This window comes from Oncorhynchus mykiss, chromosome 9 (assembly GCF_013265735.2).
Source record: "Oncorhynchus mykiss isolate Arlee chromosome 9, USDA_OmykA_1.1, whole genome shotgun sequence".
NCBI lineage: Eukaryota > Metazoa > Chordata > Actinopteri > Salmoniformes > Salmonidae > Oncorhynchus > Oncorhynchus mykiss.
In genome coordinates this window covers 78,083,719-78,106,117 of record NC_048573.1, presented here as the reverse complement: position 1 = coordinate 78,106,117, position 22,399 = coordinate 78,083,719, and the positions used below count along the sequence as shown (strand labels likewise).

The window sequence follows — 22,399 nt, the reverse complement described above, 5'->3', positions numbered from 1 at the left end:
CGGTAGCAGCAACATTATGTACAAAACAAGTTACAAACAATGCGAAAAAACAACAAAATAGCATGGTTGGTTAAGAGCCGATAAGATGGCAGCTCTATTGGGCCGATTGTGGGCAGTCAATCATTTTGATTCTGGGCTGATTCAATCAGTTCTGGGCACCAGAAGACGGCCGCTTCTGGGCAGATTCCTCATTGCTAGCTGGGCCCCCAGATCCCCAACCCGGTTATGTCCCACCCACTCCTAAAACCAAAGTAGCGCTCCTGTCTAAATAATTTAACATATATGAAAATGTTTTTCTGTACACACCAGGTTCGGCTGGTTGCACATTTATCACGGTCCCTTAGCCGTGAGTGCACAATTATTCCCCTACTAGAAACAACATTGAGTAAACTTTTTGAAAACATAATCGAAAGGAGGGGGAAAAGGGCTGTACCTTGCTCTCTATTTTTATTTGATTCTAGCTATATCACATTAATCATCTTAGGACCTTCCATCGAAGAGGTACTGACGAGCAAACTCCGAATATCAAACCAATATCCAAACTGAAAACAAATGTACTGCGGCGTTAGCTGGGGAGGGCTCATTAGGACGAATGAATGAACCGAATCCGTTTGTCCCCTTTTTTTGATTTATTGTTTATTGAATCAAAAATAAACACACAATTAGACATAAATGAGTTCAAGAAGATAAACAACAAATAATATGTTTATTCCCACTCAACTCCAGCTGTCCGACATTCGTCATACATTTTGGGCACCAGGCGTCCGTATAGCCTCTCCAGAAAACAACACGCACTCAATTTAGATATTCAGGATTGAGTTCATGGAAGTGATATCTGCACTTGTTTTTAAAACACACACCTCTATGGATCCTTTCGATTTCGATACCCGGAAACAAGGATCATATGTCATCATAGTTGTCGGGTTGCATGTGGAAATCATGTCCAGCTCCTACGTTTGGATTCCATAATAATTTATTCGGACCCTTAATCGAAAGAAGTCTTATAGAGAGAATTAATCGTATTACCGGTCGGATTGTTGATCACCTGAGTTGAGGAATCTATAGAGAATTATTCTACTAGTCCGGACAGACAGGTAGAGGACGATGGAAGACGGAGGTAGCTCCCCGCCTGATCTGATCAAGGTAAACTGAAGCCCTGATGACACGAATAGGAAACGCGTTCAGGTCCTACAAGTAATGTTTCCGTTTAATATGAATATATGGAGAGATGGATTATGTTGGTTTTACACAGTTTGTCAGTTGTTTTTACTCCCAGCGAATGTTTGATCAGTTTAAGAAAGAGAGACTTTCACTTTTGCATTCACTTCTGCATGTGTAGTTTCATGCTGGCTAGATAAAAATCAATTCACTGATAAAGGAGACAGATTAGTTGTGGGCTTGACTGTGTTGTATTTGAAAAAATATAACTTCAAATTATAATATAAAAAGGTGTGTGTGTGGTGTGTGTGGCAGGACCATGGAGAACCCAGTCATGTTCTCACTCCCCTAGCCCCTGGCAGAGGAGTGCTGTTCCCTTCATCGCTCCTTCCTCCCTGCTCTACCCTCCTCCCTCCAGTCATCCCCCCTTCACAGGACGACCTGTGGCAGCTACCTGGAAGACTACGTGAGTCAAACACACACACACACTTGTTGGCTAACAGCTCCGTGTATGTATGTAAAGTGGGGAGAACAAGTATTTGATACACTGCCGATTTTGCAGGTTTTCCTACTTACAAAGCATGTAAAGGTCTGTAATTTTTTTATCTTAGGTACACTTCAACTGTGAGAGACGGAATCTAAAACAAAAATCCAGAAAATCACATTGTATGATTTTTAAGTTATTAATTTGCATTTTATTGCATGACACAAGTATTTGATACATCAGAAAAACAGAACTTAATATTTGGTACAGAAACCTTTGTTTGCAATTACAGAGATCATACGTTTCCTGTAGTTCTTCACCAGGTTTGCACACACTGCAGCAGGGATTTTGGCCCACTCCTCCATACAGACCTTCTCCAGATCCTTCAGGTTTCGGGGCTGTCGCTGGGCAATACGGACTTTCAGCTCCCTCCAAAGATTTTCTATTGGGTTCAGGTCTGGAGACTGGCTAGGCCACTCCAGGACCTTGAGATGCTTCTTACGGAGCCACTCCTTAGTTGCCCTGGCTGTGTGTTTCGGGTTGTTGTCATGCTGGAAGACACAGCCACGACCCATCTTCAATGCTCTTACTGAGGGAAGGAAGTTGTTGGCCAAGATCTCGCGATACATGGCCCCATCCATCCTCCCCTCAATACGGTGCAGTCATCCTGTCCCCTTTGCAGAAAAGCATCCCCAAAGAATGATGTTTCCACCTCCATGCTTCAGTTGGGATGGTGTTCTTGGGGTTGTACTCATCCTTCTTCTTCCTCCAAACACGGCGAGTGGAGTTTAGACCAAAAAGCTCTAGTTTTGTCTCATCAGACCACATGACCTTCTCCCATTCCTCCTCTGGATCATCCATATGGTCATTGGCAAACTTCAGACGGGCCTGGACATGCGCTGGCTTGAGCAGAGGGACCTTGCGTGCGCTGCAGGATTTTAATCCATGACGGCGTAGTGTGCTGCTAATGGTTTTCTTTGAGACTGTGGTCCCAGCTCTCTTCAGGTCATTGACCAGGTCCTGCCGTGTAGTTCTGGGCTGATCCCTCACCTTCCTCATGATCATTGATGCCCCACGAGGTGAGATCTTGCATGCAGCCCCAGACCGAGGGTGATTGACCGTCATCTTGAACTTCTTCCATTTTCTAATAATTGCGCCAACAGTTGTTGCCTTCTCACCAAGCTGCTTGCCTATTGTCCTGTAGCTCATCCCAGCCTTGTGCAGGTCTACAATTTTATCCCTGATGTCCTTACACAGCTCTCTGGTCTTGGCCATTGTGGAGAGGTTGGAGTCTGTTTGATTGAGGGTGTGGACAAGTGTCTTTTATACAGATAACGAGTTCAAACAGGTGCAGTTAATACAGGTAATGAGTGGAGATTAGGGAGGCTTCTTAAAGAAAAACTAACAGGTCTGTGAGAGCCGGAATTGTTACTGGTTGGTAGGTGATAAAATACTTATGTCATGCTTCACAGTAGGTATGGTGTTCTTTGGATGCAACTCAGCATTCTTTGTCCTCCAAACACGACGAGTTGAGTTTTTACCAAAAAGTTATATTTTGGTTTCATCTGACCATATGACATTCTCCCAATCTTCTTCTGGATCATCCAAAATGCTCTCTAGCAAACTTCAGACGGGCCTGGACATGTACTGGCTTAAGCAGGGGGACACGTCTGGCACTGCAGGATTTGAGTCCCTGGCGGCGTAGTGTGTTACTGATGGTAGGCTTTGTTACTTTGGTCCCAGCTCTCTGCAGGTCATTCACTAGGTGATCATTTTGACCCCACGGGGTGAGATCTTGCGTGGAGCCCCAGATCGAGGGAGATTATCAGTGGTCTTGTATGTCTTCCATTTCCTAATAATTGCTCCCACAGTTGATTTCTTAAAACCAAGCTGCTTACCTATTGCAGATTCAGTCTTCCCAGCCTGGTGCAGGTCTACAATTTTGTTTCTGGTGTCCTTTGACAGCTCTTTGGTCTTGGCCATAGTGGAGTTTGGAGTGTGACTGTTTGAGGTTGTGGACAGGTGTCTTTTATACTAACAAGTTCAAACAGGTGCCATTAATACAGGTAACGAAGTGGAGGACAGAGGAGCCTCTTAAAGAAGAAGTTACAGGTCTGTGAGAGCCAGAAATCTTGCTTGTTTGTAGGTGACCAAATACTTATTTTCCACCATAATTTGCAAATAAATTCATTAAAAATCCTACAATGTGATTTTCTGTTTTTTTTTTCTCATTTTGTCTGTCATAGTTGAAGTGTACCTATGATGAAAATTACAGGCCTCTCTCATCTTTTTAAGTGGGAGAACTTGCACAATTGGTGGCTGACTAAATACTTTTTTGCCCCACTTTATGTGTGGGGGTATAAACCCATCTCTGTGGGATAAGGAGGCTATTTTATTTAACCTTTATTTAACTAGGCAAGTCAGTTAAAAACAAATTATTATTTACAATGACGGCCTACCGGGGAACAGTGGGTTATAACTGCCTGGTTCAGGGGAACAGTGGGTTATAACTGCCTGGTTCAGGGGAACAGTGGGTTATTACTGCCTTGTTCAGGGGAACAGTGGGTTATAACTGCCTGGTTCAGGGGAACAGTGGGTTATAACTGACCAACCAGGATGTGTTTAGGTATAAACCCATCTAAGGTGTGTGTGTGTGTAGGTATAAACCCATCTACGGTGTGTGTGTGTGTAGGTATAAACCCATCTAAGGTGTGTGTGTTTAGGTATAAACCCATCTACGGTGTGTGTTTAGGTATAAACCCATCTACGGTGTGTGTGTTTAGGTATAAACCCATCTAAGGTGTGTGTGTGTGTGTGTGTGTGTGTGTGTGTGTGTGTGTGTGTGTGTGTGTGTGTGTGTGTGTGTGTGTGTGTGTGTGTGTGTGTGTGTGTGTGTGTGTGTGTGTGTAGGTATAAACCCGTCTCTGTGGGACAAGGAGGACGTGGTCCACTGGCTGCACTGGGCTCAGAGGGAATATTCTCTCCTCAGAACTGAGAGGGGACGGTTTGAGATGAACGGCAGAGCTCTCTGCCTCCTCACCAAGGAAGACTTCAGACGCCGCTGTCCTGACTCAGGTACGCCACTGGGGGGCTCCTATCTCTGTTTCCAGGTGATATACTCTACAGGCTCCTCTCTCTCTGTTTCCAGGTGATGTACTCTACAGGCTCCTCTCTCTGTTTCCAGGTGATGTACTCTACAGGCTCCTCTCTCTCTGTTTCCAGGTGATGTACTCTACAGGCTCCTCTCTCTGTTTCCAGGTGATGTACTCTACAGGCTCCTCTCTCTCTGTTTCCAGGTGATATACTCTACAGGCTCCTCTCGCTCTGTTTCCAGGTGATGTACTGTACGAGCTCCTCACTCTGTTTCCAGGTGATGTACTGTACAGGCTCCTCTCTCTCTGTTTCCAGGTGATGTACTGTACAGGCTCCTCTCTCTCTGTTTCCAGGTGATGTACTGTACAGGCTCCTCTCTCTCTGTTTCCAGGTGATGTACTGTACAGGCTCCTCTCTCTCTGTTTCCAGGTGATGTACTGTACAGGCTCCTCTCTCTCTGTTTCCAGGTGATGTACTCTACAGGCTCCTCTCTCTCTGTTTCCAGGTGATGTACTGTACAGGCTCCTCTCTCTCTCTGTTTCCAGGTGATGTACTGTACGAGCTCCTCACTCTGTTTCCAGGTGATATACTCTACAGGCTCCTCTCGCTCTGTTTCCAGGTGATGTACTGTACAGGCTCCTCTCGCTCTGTTTCCAGGTGATGTACTGTACGAGCTCCTCACTCTGTTTCCAGGTGATGTACTGTACAGGCTCCTCTCTCTCTGTTTCCAGGTGATGTACTGTACGAGCTCCTCTCTCTCTGTTTCCAGGTGATGTACTGTACGAGCTCCTACAGTGTGTGAAGCAGCAAAGAAGGGAGGTCTCCGCATGCCACACAACTCCACCCATCCTGACCCTCACCAAGCCCCCTCTCAGTCTCACCAAACTCCCCTCTACTAAATACACCCAGCCAACCCAAACCAATGGAAGCCATGGTCCCCAACCCCTAGGAGCCAATGGATCAACACGTGAGTGTATGAGGTTCTGTTCTAACTGAGTGGAATCCCCACATCTGCTTTTCAGGGAGAAGATGACTGTATCTCTTAAAACGAAACGTTATGACTATAACTACTGTTCCCTGAAGGAGGGAAACGAGGTACAACACTATGGGTAGTCACACTCTCGCCACTTCGACTGAAGGATCTACAGTCAAGCCTGAAAAGGCCAATGGAATCCGAACCTCGCTGGAAGCCCCGCCTTCCACAGGTGATAAGCATGAGGCTTCAAATTAATTTTTAAATTCAATACCCCACTTCCCTGAGCAAAGGGACGACGGTGTGCCTCATTCCCCTCCTTCAGGGAACAGTAGTTATACTCAGAACTTTATGCTCCTTTTCAGTCAGTCAGCTTCGGTACAACATACTAGGAGGAAATATAATCACCCCCCCAAGCCGACACAACAGATACTAAATAAATAGTAGACCCCCCAGACCTGACCCCACCAAATGTATTAGACCCCCCCAGACCTGACCCCACCAGATGTAGTAGACACCCCCCAGACCTGACCCCACCAGATGTAGTAGACCCCTCCATACCAGACCCCCCCAGACCTGACCCCCCCAGACCTGACCCCACCAGATATAGTAGACCCCCCCCAGACCTGACCCCACCAGATATAGTAGACCCCCCCAGACCTGACCCCACCAGATGTAGTAGACGCCCCCCAGACCTGACCCCCCCCAGACCTGACCCCACCAGATGTAGTAGACCCCCCCCAGACCTGACCCCCCCCAGACCAGACCCCACCAGATGTAGTAGACCCCCCCAGACCTGACCCCACCAGATGTAGTAGACGCCCCCCAGACCTGACCCCCCCCAGACCAGACCCCACCAGATGTAGTAGACCCCCCCAGACCTGACCCCACCAGATGTAGTAGACGCCCCCCAGACCTGACCCCCCCCAGACCTGACCCCACCAGATGTAGTAGACCCCCCCCAGACCTGACCCCACCAGATGTAGTAGACCCCCCCAGACCAGACCCCACCAGATGTAGTAGACCCCCCCAGACCAGACCCCACCAGATGTAGAAGACCCCCCCAGACCAGACCCCACCAGATGCAGTAGACCCCCCCAGACCTGACCCCACCAGATGTAGTATACCCCCCCAGACCTGACCCCCCCAGACCAGACCCCACCAGATGTAGTAGACCCCCCCAGACCTGACCCCACCAGATGTAGTAGACCCCCCCCAGACCTGACCCCCCCAGACCTGACCCCACCAGATGTAGTAGACCCCCCCCCATACCTGACCCCACCAGATGTAGAAGACCCCCCCAGACTTGACCCCATCAGATGTAGCAATCTGGGTATTGTGCACACGGCGCGCTGCCTAGTGACCTTCCCCTGTCCAATCAGCACCGCTTGGTTCACTGCTAGGTAACCCTGGTGTAGTGGGTACGTAGACCGCTAGGTAACCCTGGTGTAGTGGGTACGTAGACCGCTAGGTAACCCTGGTGTAGTGGGTACGTAGACCGCTAGGTAACCCTGGTGTAGTGGGTACGTACACCGCTAGGTAACTCTGGTGTAGTGGGTACGTACACCGCTAGGTAACCCTGGTGTAGTGGGTACGTAGACCGCTAGGTAACCCTGGTGTAGTGGGTACGTAGACCGCTAGGTAACCCTGGTGTAGTGGGTACGTAGACCGCTAGGTAACCCTGGTGTAGTGGGTACGTAGACCGCTAGGTAACCCTGGTGTAGTGGGTACGTACACCGCTAGGTAACCCTGGTGTAGTGGGTACGTACACCGCTAGGTAACCCTGGTGTAGTGGGTACGTAGACCGCTAGGTAACCCTGGTGTAGTGGGTACGTAGACCGCTAGGTAACCCTGGTGTAGTGGGTACGTAGACCGCTAGGTAACCCTGGTGTAGTGGGTACGTAGACCGCTAGGTAACCCTGGTGTAGTGGGTACGTACACCGCTAGGTAACCCTGGTGTAGTGGGTACGTAGACCGCTAGGTAACCCTGGTGTAGTGGGTACGTACACCGCTAGGTAACCCTGGTGTAGTGGGTACGTAGACCGCTAGGTAACCCTGGTGTAGTGGGTACGTACACGGCTAGGTAACCCTGGTGTAGTGGGTACGTACACCGCTAGGTAACCCTGGTGTAGTGGGTACGTAGACCGCTAGGTAACCCTGGTGTAGTGGGTACGTAGACCGCTAGGTAACCCTGGTGTAGTGGGTACGTACACCGCTAGGTAACCCTGGTGTAGTGGGTACGAAGACCGCTAGGTAACCCTGGTGTAGTGGGTACGTACACCGCTAGGTAACCCTGGTGTAGTGGGTACGTACACCGCTAGGTAACCCTGGTGTAGTGGGTACGTACACCGCTAGGTAACCCTGGTGTAGTGGGTACGTAGACCGCTAGGTAACTCTGGTGTAGGATGTACGTACACCGCTAGGTAACCCTGGTGTAGTGGGTACGTAGACCGCTAGGTAACCCTGGTGTAGGATGGACGTACACCGCTAGGTAACCCTGGTGTAGGATGTACGTACACCGCTAGGTAACCCTGGTGTAGTGGGTACGAAGACCGCTAGGTAACCCTGGTGTAGTGGGTACGTACACCGCTAGGTAACCCTGGTGTAGGATGTACGTACACCGCTAGGTAACCCTGGTGTAGTGGGTACGTAGACCGCTAGGTAACCCTGGTGTAGTGGGTACGTACACGGCTAGGTAACCCTGGTGTAGGATGGACGTACACCGCTAGGTAACCCTGGTGTAGGATGTACGTACACCGCTAGGTAACCCTGGTGTAGTGGGTACGTAGACCGCTAGGTAACCCTGGTGTAGTGGGTACGTAGACCGCTAGGTAACCCTGGTGTAGTGGGTACGTACACCGCTAGGTAACCCTGGTGTAGTGGGTACGTACACCGCTAGGTAACCCTGGTGTAGTGGGTACGTAGACCGCTAGGTAACCCTGGTGTAGTGGGTACGTAGACCGCTAGGTAACCCTGGTGTAGTGGGTACGTAGACCGCTAGGTAACCCTGGTGTAGTGGGTACGTAGACCGCTAGGTAACCCTGGTGTAGTGGGTACGTACACCGCTAGGTAACCCTGGTGTAGTGGGTACGTAGACCGCTAGGTAACCCTGGTGTAGTGGGTACGTACACCGCTAGGTAACCCTGGTGTAGTGGGTACGTAGACCGCTAGGTAACCCTGGTGTAGTGGGTACGTACACGGCTAGGTAACCCTGGTGTAGTGGGTACGTACACCGCTAGGTAACCCTGGTGTAGTGGGTACGTAGACCGCTAGGTAACCCTGGTGTAGTGGGTACGTAGACCGCTAGGTAACCCTGGTGTAGTGGGTACGTACACCGCTAGGTAACCCTGGTGTAGTGGGTACGAAGACCGCTAGGTAACCCTGGTGTAGTGGGTACGTACACCGCTAGGTAACCCTGGTGTAGTGGGTACGTACACCGCTAGGTAACCCTGGTGTAGTGGGTACGTACACCGCTAGGTAACCCTGGTGTAGTGGGTACGTAGACCGCTAGGTAACTCTGGTGTAGGATGTACGTACACCGCTAGGTAACCCTGGTGTAGTGGGTACGTAGACCGCTAGGTAACCCTGGTGTAGGATGGACGTACACCGCTAGGTAACCCTGGTGTAGGATGTACGTACACCGCTAGGTAACCCTGGTGTAGTGGGTACGAAGACCGCTAGGTAACCCTGGTGTAGTGGGTACGTACACCGCTAGGTAACCCTGGTGTAGGATGTACGTACACCGCTAGGTAACCCTGGTGTAGTGGGTACGTAGACCGCTAGGTAACCCTGGTGTAGTGGGTACGTACACGGCTAGGTAACCCTGGTGTAGGATGGACGTACACCGCTAGGTAACCCTGGTGTAGGATGTACGTACACCGCTAGGTAACCCTGGTGTAGTGGGTACGTAGACCGCTAGGTAACCCTGGTGTAGTGGGTACGTAGACCGCTAGGTAACCCTGGTGTAGTGGGTACGTACACCGCTAGGTAACCCTGGTGTAGTGGGTACGTACACCGCTAGGTAACCCTGGTGTAGTGGGTACGTAGACCGCTAGGTAACCCTGGTGTAGTGGGTACGTAGACCGCTAGGTAACCCTGGTGTAGTGGGTACGTAGACCGCTAGGTAACCCTGGTGTAGTGGGTACGTAGACCGCTAGGTAACCCTGGTGTAGTGGGTACGTACACCGCTAGGTAACCCTGGTGTAGTGGGTACGTAGACCGCTAGGTAACCCTGGTGTAGTGGGTACGTACACCGCTAGGTAACCCTGGTGTAGTGGGTACGTAGACCGCTAGGTAACCCTGGTGTAGTGGGTACGTACACGGCTAGGTAACCCTGGTGTAGTGGGTACGTACACCGCTAGGTAACCCTGGTGTAGTGGGTACGTAGACCGCTAGGTAACCCTGGTGTAGTGGGTACGTAGACCGCTAGGTAACCCTGGTGTAGTGGGTACGTACACCGCTAGGTAACCCTGGTGTAGTGGGTACGAAGACCGCTAGGTAACCCTGGTGTAGTGGGTACGTACACCGCTAGGTAACCCTGGTGTAGTGGGTACGTACACCGCTAGGTAACCCTGGTGTAGTGGGTACGTACACCGCTAGGTAACCCTGGTGTAGTGGGTACGTAGACCGCTAGGTAACTCTGGTGTAGGATGTACGTACACCGCTAGGTAACCCTGGTGTAGTGGGTACGTAGACCGCTAGGTAACCCTGGTGTAGGATGGACGTACACCGCTAGGTAACCCTGGTGTAGGATGTACGTACACCGCTAGGTAACCCTGGTGTAGTGGGTACGAAGACCGCTAGGTAACCCTGGTGTAGTGGGTACGTACACCGCTAGGTAACCCTGGTGTAGGATGTACGTACACCGCTAGGTAACCCTGGTGTAGTGGGTACGTAGACCGCTAGGTAACCCTGGTGTAGTGGGTACGTACACGGCTAGGTAACCCTGGTGTAGGATGGACGTACACCGCTAGGTAACCCTGGTGTAGGATGTACGTACACCGCTAGGTAACCCTGGTGTAGTGGGTACGTAGACCGCTAGGTAACCCTGGTGTAGTGGGTACGTAGACCGCTAGGTAACCCTGGTGTAGTGGGTACGTAGACCGCTAGGTAACCCTGGTGTAGTGGGTACGTACACCGCTAGGTAACCCTGGTGTAGTGGGTACGTACACCGCTAGGTAACCCTGGTGTAGTGGGTACGTAGACCGCTAGGTAACCCTGGTGTAGTGGGTACGTACACCGCTAGGTAACCCTGGTGTAGTGGGTACGAAGACCGCTAGGTAACCCTGGTGTAGTGGGTACGTACACCGCTAGGTAACCCTGGTGTAGTGGGTACGAAGACCGCTAGGTAACTCTGGTGTAGTGGGTACGTACACCGCTAGGTAACCCTGGTGTAGTGGGTACGTACACCGCTAGGTAACCCTGGTGTAGTGGGTACGTACACCGCTAGGTAACCCTGGTGTAGTGGGTACGTACACCGCTAGGTAACCCTGGTGTAGTGGGTACGTAGACCGCTAGGTAACCCTGGTGTAGTGGGTACGTACACGGCTAGGTAACCCTGGTGTAGTGGGTACGTACACCGCTAGGTAACCCTGGTGTAGTGGGTACGTACACCGCTAGGTAACCCTGGTGTGGTGGGTACGTACACCGCTAACTTGCTGCTGTATGCCAGGGAGAGATGCTGTTTAGAGAGACGCTGTTTAGAGAGATGCTGTTTAGAGAGATGCTGTTTAGAGAGATGCTGTTTAGAGAGACGCTGTTTAGAGAGACGCTGTTTAGAGAGACAGCTGTTTAGAGAGACAGCTGTTTAGAGAGACAGCTGTTTAGAGAGATGCTGTTTAGAGAGACAGCTGTTTAGAGAGATGCTGTTTAGAGAGACAGCTGTTTAGAGAGATGCTGTTTAGAGAGACAGCTGTTTAGAGAGATGCTGTTTAGAGAAATGCTGTTTAGAGAGATGCTGTTTAGAGAGACGCTGTTTAGGGAGATGCTGTTTAGGGAGATGCTGTTTAGAGAGATGCTGTTTAGGGAGATGCTGTTTAGAGAGACAGCTGTTTAGAGAGATGCTTTTTAGAGAGCATCCTGCCTTGAGCTGGATTAGCAAAACAGACAGAAAGCTGCTCACAACAGCAGTAATCCCGGTTGTACGTGTGTAGAGCTCCCAGCGGACACCCAGCCGACACCGGGCCGACACCTAGCGGACACCAGGCCGACACCGGGCCTGTGACCTCTGCTGCTCTTCAGAAGCATAAGGAGGTGGTGAAAAGGAAACAGACCTGTAGTACATAGGCATGACTTTCAGGGCGAACGTCACGTTAGAGTCGCCCCGGGAGAACTGACTAACGCGTTTAGCCAAAGCCATGAGCAGGGAGGTTTTGTAGGACAGGATCTTCAGATCCATTGACTCCAGAGGCTCAAATGGGGGTAAAACACTGTGCCTCCAAAACCAGTGCCAAGTCCCATGTGGGCGCAATAGGTTTAGAGACCTGAGACGATGTACAGCTTTCAGGAACCACTCCACCAGGAGGTTGACACAGAGAGACAGAGACACAGAAAGAGAGAGACAGAGAGAGAGACACAGAGAGAGAGACACAGAAACAGAGAGAGACACAGAGAGAGAGACAGAGACACAGAGGCAGACAGAGACACAGAGACAGACAGACACAGAGAGAGAGACAGAGACACAGAGACAGAGACACAGAGAGAGACAGAGAGAGACAAAGACACAGAGACAAACAGAGACACAGAGCGAGACAGAGACACAGAGCGAGACAGAGACACAGAGAGAGACAGAGACACAGAGACATAGAGAGAGACAGAGACACAGAGAGAGACACAGAGAGAGATGGAGACACAGAGAGAGAGAGACAGAGATACAGAGACAGACAGAGACACAGAGAGAGAGACAGAGACACAGAGAGAGACAGAGACACAGAGAGAGACAGAGACACAGAGAGAGACACAGAGAGAGAGAGACAGAGAGACAGAGACACAGAGAGAGAGAGACAGAGACACAGAGAGAGACACAGAGAGAGACAGAGACACAGAGAGAGACAGAGACACAGAGACAGACAGAGACACAAAGAGAGAGACAGAGACACAAAGAGAGAGACAGAGACACAAAGAGAGAGACAGAGACACAGAGAGAGACAGACACAGAGACACAGAGGGAGACAGAGACACAGAGGGAGACAGAGACACAAAGAGAGAGTCAGAGACACAAAGAGAGAGACAGAGACACAAAGAGAGACACAGAGAGAGACAGAGACACAGAGAGAGACAGAGGCACAGAGACAGACAGAGACACAGAGAGAGACAGAGACACAGAGAGAGAGAGACAGAGAGACAGAGACACAGAGAGAGAGAGACAGAGAGACAGAGACACAGAGAGAGACACAGAGAGAGACAGAGACACAGAGAGAGACAGAGACACAGAGACAGACAGAGACACAGAGAGCGAGACAGAGACACAAAGAGAGAGACAGAGACACAAAGAGAGAGACAGAGACACAAAGAGAGAGACAGAGACACAAAGAGAGAGACAGAGACACAAAGAGAGAGACAGAGACACAAAGAGAGAGACAGAGACACAAAGAGAGAGAGAGAGACACAAAGAGAGAGACAGAGACACAGAGGGAGACAGAGACACAAAGAGAGAGACAGAGACACAAAGAGAGAGACAGAGACACAAAGAGAGAGACAGAGACACAGACACAAAGAGAGAGAGAGAGAGAGACACAGACACAGAGACACAGAGGGAGACAGAGACACAAAGAGAGAGACAGAGACACAGAGACACAGAGGGAGACAGAGACACAAAGAGAGAGACAGAGACACAAAGAGAGAGACAGAGACACAAAGAGAGAGACAGAGACACAGAGAGAGACACAGACACAAAGAGAGAGAGAGAGAGAGACACAGAGAGACAGAGACACAAAGAGAGAGACACAGACACAGAGAGAGAGAGACACAGACACAAAGAGAGAGAGAGAGACACAGACAGACAGAGAGAGAGACACAGACACAGAGAGAGAGAGAGACACAGAGACAGAGAGAGAGAGACACAGAGGGACAGAGACAGAGAGAGAGAGACACAGAGGGACAGAGACAGAGAGAGAGAGACACAGAGAGACAGAGAGAGAGAGAGACACAGAGACAGAGAGAGACACAGAGACAGAGACACAGAGAGACAGACACAGACACAGAGAGAGACACAGACTTAAAGAGAGAGACAGAGAGACTTCCGTCTAACACTGTTTTCCCATCATTGTATGGTTCTTAGTGTTTATAACAAGTGCACTTCCTGGTGCACTATGCAGCCACACACTGACACAGCCACACAGATCAGCTGTAGGTGGTTTCCGTGAGGGAGTAGGGTGTGTGTTTTGTCCCGTCCCTCTCCCCCCCAGGGAAGAAAGCACCCTAGCAGAAGTCAAGGCACCATACACTGTAATTGTCTAGCTGTAATTGAAATTATCTTTGCAGAGTTATCTTGCAGTAACAGTCACGGATTAGAAACAGGAACAACTGCTCCTTTGTTGAGAAGAGATTTATCTTTCACTTTCTCTGCTAGCTTCTCCCCTCCTCCCTTTTTCTTTGTCACTCACTCCTCTCTGTCTCTCCTCTCTGTCTCTCTCCTCTCTGTCTCTCTCCTCTCTGTCTCTCCTCTCGGTCTCTCCTCTCTGTCTCTCCTCTCTGTCTCTCTCCTCTCTGTCTCCCCCCCTCTCCTCTCTCTCTCTCCTCTCTGTCTCCCCCTCTCTCCTCTCTGTCTCTATCCTCTCTGTCTCTCTCCTCTCTGTCTTCCCTCTCTCTCCTCTCTGTCTCTCTCCTCTCTGTCTCCCCCCTCTCTCCTCTCTGTCTCCCCTCTCTCTCCTCTCTGTCTCTCTCCTCTCTGTCTCCCCCTCTCTCCTCTCTGTCTCTTTCCTCTGTCTCCTCTCTGTCTCCCCCCTCTCTCCTCTCTGTCTCCCTCCTCTCTGTCTCTCCCCTCTGTCGCCCCCCTCTCTCCTCTCTGTCTCCCCCTCTCTCCTCTTTGTCTCCCCCCTCTCTCCTCTCTGTTGCCCCCTCTCTCCTCTCTCCTCTGTGTCTCCCCCCTCTCCTCTCTGTCTCCCCCCTCTCTCTTCGCTGTCTCCCCCCTCTCTCTTCTCTGTCTCCCCCCTCTCTCCTCTCTGTCTCCCCCCTCTCTCCTCTCTGTCTCTCCCCTCTCTGTCTCCCCCCTCTCTCCTCTCTGTCTCCCCCCGCTCTCCTCTCTGTCTCCCCCCTCTCTACTCTCTGTCTCCCCCTCTCTCCTCTCTGTCTCCCCCTCTCTCTGTCTCCCCCTCTCTCCTCTCTGTCTCCCCCTCTCTCCTCTCTGTCTCCCCCCTCTCTCCTCTCTGTCTCCCACCTCTCTCCTCTCTGTCTCCCCCTTTCTCCTCTCTGTCTCCCCCCTCTCTCCTCTCTGTCTCCCCTCTCTCTTCTCTCTGTCTCCCCTGTCTCTCCTCTCTGTCTCCCCCTCTCTCCTCTCTGTCTCCCTCCTCTCCCCTCTCCTCTCTGTCTCCCCCCTCTCTCTTCTCTGTCTCCCCCCTCTCTCCTCTCTGTCTCCCCCCTCTCTCCTCTCTGTCTCTCCCCTCTCTGTCTCCCCCCTCTCTCCTCTCTGTCTCCCCCCGCTCTCCTCTCTGTCTCCCCCCTCTCTACTCTCTGTCTCCCCCTCTCTCCTCTCTGTCTCCCCCTCTCTCTGTCTCCCCCTCTCTCCTCTCTGTCTCCCCCTCTCTCCTCTCTGTCTCCCCCCTCTCTCCTCTCTGTCTCCCACCTCTCTCCTCTCTGTCTCCCCCTTTCTCCTCTCTGTCTCCCCCCTCTCTCCTCTCTGTCTCCCCTCTCTCTTCTCTCTGTCTCCCCCCTCTCTACTCTCTGTCTCCCCCTCTCTCCTCTCTGTCTCCCCCTCTCTCTGTCTCCCCCTCTCTCCTCTCTGTCTCCCCCTCTCTCCTCTCTGTCTCCCCCCTCTCTCCTCTCTGTCTCCCACCTCTCTCCTCTCTGTCTCCCCCTTTCTCCTCTCTGTCTCCCCCCTCTCTCCTCTCTGTCTCCCCTCTCTCTCCTCTCTGTCTCCCTCCTCTCTCCTCTCTGTCTCCCCTCTCTTTCCTCTCTGTCTCCCCTCTCTCTCCTCTCTGTCTCCCCTCTCTCTCCTCTGTCTCCCTCCTCTCTCCTCTCTGTCTCCCCCCTCTCTCCTCTCTGTCTCCCCCTCTCTCCTCTCTGTCTCTCTCCTCTCTGTCTCCCCCTCTATCCTCTCTGTCTCCCCCCTCTCTCCTCTCTGTCTCCCCCCTCTCTCCTCTCTGTCTCCCCTCTCTCTTCTCTCTGTCTCCCCTCTCTCTCCTCTCTGTCTCCCCCTCTCTCCTCTCTGTCTCCCTCCTCTCTCCTCTCGGTCTCCCCTCTCTCCTCTCTGTCTCCCCCCTCTCTCCTCTCTGTCTCCCCTCTCTCTCCTCTCTGTCTCCCCTCTCTCTCCTCTCTGTCTCCCCCCTCTCTCCTCTCTGTCTCCCACCTCTCTCCTCTCTGTCTCCCCCCTCTCTCCTCTCTGTCTCCCCTCTCTCTTCTCTCTGTCTCCCCTCTCTCTCCTCTCTGTCTCCCCCTCTCTCCTCTCTGTCTCCCTCATCTCTCCTCTCGGTCTCCCCTCTCTCCTCTCTGTCTCCCCCCTCTCTCCTCTCTGTCTCCCTCCTCTCTCCTCTCTGTCTCCCCTCTCTCTCCTCCCTGTCTCCCCTCTCTCTCCTCTCTGTCTCCCCTCTCTCTCCTCTGTCTCCCTCCTCTCTCCTCTCTGTCTCCCACCTCTCTCCTCTCTGTCTCCCCCCTCTCCCCCTCTCTCCTCTCTGTCTCCCCCCACTCCTCTCTGTCTATCTAGTCGCCTAGTCCAATAGAGGTGTAGCTGTTCTGCCCAATGGTCCAGCAGCCGTCTAGTACACACACTCTGCACAACACACACAGATTGGTCAGTTATTAACACACACACACACACACACACACACACACACACACTGGTGAGTACCAAACAGTCTGCACATCAACTGCTGGTGAACATGCATTTTAATATGTTTGTGATCACTCGCTCTCTCAATTCAATTCAATTCAACAGGCTTTATTGAGATGGGAAACATATTTTAACATTGCCAAAGCAAGAAGAAGAAGAAGTAGATAATAAACAAAAGTGAAATAAACAATAAAAATCTCTTTCTCTCAGATGTGTCGAAGTGTCATCCCACAATCCCTAGCTCCCAGGAGGAGGAGCCTCTCAACCTGTCCAATCAGGAGAGGACTGAGAGAGAAGTCCCACCTAGAGAGGCCAACGGCAAGATCCCAGGTAACACACACACACACACACACACACACAGACCCACTGTAGCTCTCTCTCTCGCTCTCTCTCTCTGAGTAGACTGCAGGTTGCTGTGGGACTATGTGTACCAGCTGTTGTCAGACCAGCGCTACCAGCCCTTCATCCGCTGGGAGGACCAGGAGAGCCTGGTGTTCAGGGTGGTCGACCCCAACGGACTAGCTCGACTCTGGGGGAACCACAAGGTACGCTGAGGGTCTGTCTGGAGCTCACAGTATGGGATGGACGGATGGTGGAGTTTTAGGCGACCACTTGCAGGGTTCGGGTCAATTCCATTTCAATTCAGTCAATTCAGGAAGCATTTTTGGAAATTGAATTTTAGTTTCTTACTCGAATTTAAATGTAATTGACCCCAACCTCTGGCTGGGTAGGGAGATGACCTCTGGCTGGGTAGGGAGATGACCTCTGGCTGGGTAGGGAGATGACCTCTGGCTGGGTAGGGAGATGACCTCTGGCTGGGTAGGGAGATGACCTCTGGCTGGGTAGGGAGATGACCTCTGGCTGGGTAGGGAGATGACCTCTGGCTGGGTAGGGAGATGACCTCTGGCTGGGTAGGGAGATGACCTCTGGCTGGGTAGGGAGATGACCTCTGGCTGGGTAGGGAGATGACCTCTGGCTGGGTAGGGAGATGACCTCTGGCTGGGTAGGGAGATGACCTCTGGCTGAGTAGGGAGATTACCTCTGGCTGGGTAGGGAGATGATCTCTGGCTGGGTAGGGAGATGACCTCTGGCTGGGTAGGGAGATGACCTCTGGCTGGGTAGGGAGATGACCTCTGGCTGAGTAGGGAGATGATCTCTGGCTGGGTAGGGAGATGACCTCTGGCTGGGTAGCGAGATGACCTCTGGCTGGGTAGGGAGATGACCTCTGGCTGGGTAGGGAGATGACCTCTGGCTGGGTAGGGAGATGACCTCTGGCTGGGTAGGGAGATGACCTCTGGCTGAGTAGGTAGATGACCTCTGGCTGGGTAGGGAGATGACCTCTGGCTGGGTAGGGAGATGACCTCTGGCTGGGTAGGGAGATGACCTCTGGCTGGGTAGGGAGATGACCTCTGGCTGGGTAGGGAGATGACCTCTGGCTGGGTAGGGAGATGACCTCTGGCTGGGTAGGGAGATGACCTCTGGCTGGGTAGGGAGATGACCTCTGGCTGGGTAGGGAGATGACCTCTGGCTGGGTAGGGAGATGACCTCTGGCTGAGTAGGGAGATGACCTCTGGCTGGGTAGGGAGATGACCTCTGGCTGGGTAGGGAGATGACCTCTGGCTGGGTAGGGAGATGACCTCTGGCTGGGTAGGGAGATGACCTCTGGCTGGGTAGGGAGATGACCTCTGGCTGGGTAGGGAGATGACCTCTGGCTGGGTAGGGAGATGACCTCTGGCTGGGTAGGGAGATGACCTCTGGCTGGGTAGGGAGATGACCTCTGGCTGGGTAGCGAGATGAACTCTGGCTGGGTAGGGAGATGACCTCTGGCTGGGTAGGGAGATGACCTCTGGCTGGGTAGGGAGATGACCTCTGGCTGGGTAGCGAGATGACCTCTGGCTGGGTAGGGAGATGACCTCTGGCTGGGTAGGGAGATGACCTCTGGCTGGGTAGGGAGATGACCTCTGGCTGGGTAGGGAGATGACCTCTGGCTGAGTAGGGAGATGACCTCTGGCTGAGTAGGGAGATGACCTCTGGCTGGGTAGGGAGATGACCTCTGGCTGGGTAGGGAGATGACCTCTGGCTGGGTAGGGAGATGACCTCTGGCTGAGTAGGGAGATGACCTCTGGCTGGGTAGGGAGATGACCTCTGGCTGGGTAGGGAGATGACCTCTGGCTGAGTAGGGAGATGACCTCTGGCTGGGTAGGGAGATGACCTCTGGCTGGGTAGGGAGATGACCTCTGGCTGGGTAGGGAGATGACCTCTGGCTGGGTAGGGAGATGACCTCTGGCTGGGTAGCGAGATGACCTCTGGCTGGGTAGGGAGATGACCTCTGGCTGGGTAGGGAGATGACCTCTGGCTGAGTAGGGAGATGACCTCTGGCTGGGTAGCGAGATGATCTCTGGCTGGGTAGGGAGATGACCTCTGGCTGGGTAGCGAGATGACCTCTGGCTGGGTAGGGAGATGACCTCTGGCTGAGTAGGGAGATGACCTCTGGCTGGGTAGGGAGATGACCTCTGGCTGAGTAGGGAGATGACCTCTGGCTGGGTAGGGAGATGACCTCTGGCTGGGTAGGGAGATGATCTCTGGCTGGGTAGGGAGATGATCTCTGGCTGGGTAGCGAGATGATCTCTGGCTGGGTAGGGAGATGACCTCTGGCTGGGTAGCGAGATGACCTCTGGCTGGGTAGGGAGATGATCTCTGGCTGGGTAGCGAGATGATCTCTGGCTGGGTAGGGAGATGACCTCTGGCTGGGTAGTGAGATGATCTCTGGCTGGGTAGGGAGATGACCTCTGGCTGGGTAGGGAGATGACCTCTGGCTGGGTAGGGAGATGACCTCTGGCTGGGTAGGGAGATGACCTCTGGCTGGGTAGTGAGATGACCTCTGGCTGGGTAGGGAGATGACCTCTGGCTGGGTAGGGAGATGACCTCTGGCTGGGTAGGGAGATGACCTCTGGCTGGGTAGGGAGATGACCTCTGGCTGGGTAGGGAGATGACCTCTGGCTGAGTAGGGAGATGACCTCTGGCTGGGTAGGGAGATGACCTCTGGCTGGGTAGGGAGATGACCTCTGGCTGGGTAGGGAGATGACCTCTGGCTGGGTAGGGAGATGACCTCTGGCTGGGTAGGGAGATGACCTCTGGCTGGGTAGGGAGATGACCTCTGGCTGGGTAGGGAGATGACCTCTGGCTGGGTAGGGAGATGACCTCTGGCTGGGTAGGGAGATGACCTCTGGCTGGGTAGCGAGATGAACTCTGGCTGGGTAGGGAGATGACCTCTGGCTGGGTAGGGAGATGACCTCTGGCTGGGTAGGGAGATGACCTCTGGCTGGGTAGCGAGATGACCTCTGGCTGGGTAGGGAGATGACCTCTGGCTGGGTAGGGAGATGACCTCTGGCTGGGTAGGGAGATGACCTCTGGCTGGGTAGGGAGATGACCTCTGGCTGAGTAGGGAGATGACCTCTGGCTGAGTAGGGAGATGACCTCTGGCTGGGTAGGGAGATGACCTCTGGCTGGGTAGGGAGATGACCTCTGGCTGGGTAGGGAGATGACCTCTGGCTGAGTAGGGAGATGACCTCTGGCTGGGTAGGGAGATGACCTCTGGCTGGGTAGGGAGATGACCTCTGGCTGAGTAGGGAGATGACCTCTGGCTGGGTAGGGAGATGACCTCTGGCTGGGTAGGGAGATGACCTCTGGCTGGGTAGGGAGATGACCTCTGGCTGGGTAGGGAGATGACCTCTGGCTGGGTAGCGAGATGACCTCTGGCTGGGTAGGGAGATGACCTCTGGCTGGGTAGGGAGATGACCTCTGGCTGAGTAGGGAGATGACCTCTGGCTGGGTAGCGAGATGATCTCTGGCTGGGTTGGGAGATGACCTCTGGCTGGGTAGCGAGATGACCTCTGGCTGGGTAGGGAGATGACCTCTGGCTGAGTAGGGAGATGACCTCTGGCTGGGTAGGGAGATGACCTCTGGCTGAGTAGGGAGATGACCTCTGGCTGGGTAGGGAGATGACCTCTGGCTGGGTAGGGAGATGATCTCTGGCTGGGTAGGGAGATGATCTCTGGCTGGGTAGCGAGATGATCTCTGGCTGGGTAGGGAGATGACCTCTGGCTGGGTAGCGAGATGACCTCTGGCTGGGTAGGGAGATGATCTCTGGCTGGGTAGCGAGATGATCTCTGGCTGGGTAGGGAGATGACCTCTGGCTGGGTAGTGAGATGATCTCTGGCTGGGTAGGGAGATGACCTCTGGCTGGGTAGGGAGATGACCTCTGGCTGGGTAGGGAGATGCCCTCTGGCTGGGTAGCGAGATGACCTCTGGCTGGGTAGGGAGATGACCTCTGGCTGGGTAGGGAGATGACCTCTGGCTGGGTAGTGAGATGACCTCTGGCTGGGTAGGGAGATGACCTCTGGCTGGGTAGTGAGATGACCTCTGGCTGGGTAGGGAGATGACCTCTGGCTGGGTAGGGAGATGACCTCTGGCTGGGTAGGGAGATGACCTCTGGCTGGGTAGGGAGATGACCTCTGGCTGGGTAGGGAGATGACCTCTGGCTGAGTAGGGAGATGACCTCTGGCTGAGTAGGGAGATGACCTCTGGCTGGGTAGGGAGATGACCTCTGGCTGGGTAGGGAGATGACCTCTGGCTGGGTAGGGAGATGACCTCTGGCTGAGTAGGGAGATGACCTCTGGCTGGGTAGGGAGATGACCTCTGGCTGGGTAGGGAGATGACCTCTGGCTGAGTAGGGAGATGACCTCTGGCTGGGTAGGGAGATGACCTCTGGCTGGGTAGGGAGATGACCTCTGGCTGGGTAGGGAGATGACCTCTGGCTGGGTAGGGAGATGACCTCTGGCTGGGTAGCGAGATGACCTCTGGCTGGGTAGGGAGATGACCTCTGGCTGGGTAGGGAGATGACCTCTGGCTGAGTAGGGAGATGACCTCTGGCTGGGTAGCGAGATCATCTCTGGCTGGGTAGGGAGATGACCTCTGGCTGGGTAGCGAGATGACCTCTGGCTGGGTAGGGAGATGACCTCTGGCTGAGTAGGGAGATGACCTCTGGCTGGGTAGGGAGATGACCTCTGGCTGAGTAGGGAGATGACCTCTGGCTGGGTAGGGAGATGACCTCTGGCTGGGTAGGGAGATGATCTCTGGCTGGGTAGGGAGATGATCTCTGGCTGGGTAGCGAGATGATCTCTGGCTGGGTAGGGAGATGACCTCTGGCTGGGTAGCGAGATGACCTCTGGCTGGGTAGGGAGATGATCTCTGGCTGGGTAGCGAGATGATCTCTGGCTGGGTAGGGAGATGACCTCTGGCTGGGTAGTGAGATGATCTCTGGCTGGGTAGGGAGATGACCTCTGGCTGGGTAGGGAGATGACCTCTGGCTGGGTAGGGAGATGCCCTCTGGCTGGGTAGCGAGATGACCTCTGGCTGGGTAGGGAGATGACCTCTGGCTGGGTAGGGAGATGACCTCTGGCTGGGTAGTGAGATGACCTCTGGCTGGGTAGGGAGATGACCTCTGGCTGGGTAGTGAGATGACCTCTGGCTGGGTAGGGAGATGCCCTCTGGCTGAGTAGGGAGATGACCTCTGGCTGTGTAGCGAGATGACCTCTGGCTGGGTAGGGAGATGACCTCTGGCTGGGTAGCGAGATGACCTCTGGCTGAGTAGGGAGATGATCTCTGGCTGGGTAGGGAGATGCCCACTGGCTGGGTAGGGAGATGC

The 22,399-nt window shown here is 53.2% G+C and overlaps 1 protein-coding gene across 1 annotated transcript in view; it reads left to right on the top strand.

Annotated features, from left to right (window-relative positions):
* The first annotated feature begins 738 nt into the window (after positions 1-738).
* etv7 (ETS variant transcription factor 7) overlaps positions 739-22,399 on the top strand; it is a 24,984-nt gene continuing 3,323 nt past the window's right edge. Inside the window, exons 1-6 of the mRNA XM_036989118.1 lie at positions 739-1,143; positions 1,474-1,624; positions 4,553-4,717; positions 5,505-5,702; positions 16,903-17,022; positions 17,095-17,237. Coding sequence (XP_036845013.1) covers positions 1,105-1,143; positions 1,474-1,624; positions 4,553-4,717; positions 5,505-5,702; positions 16,903-17,022; positions 17,095-17,237 — 816 coding nt within the window. The 5' untranslated portion in view covers positions 739-1,104. The remainder of the gene's footprint in view (positions 1,144-1,473; positions 1,625-4,552; positions 4,718-5,504; positions 5,703-16,902; positions 17,023-17,094; positions 17,238-22,399) is intronic.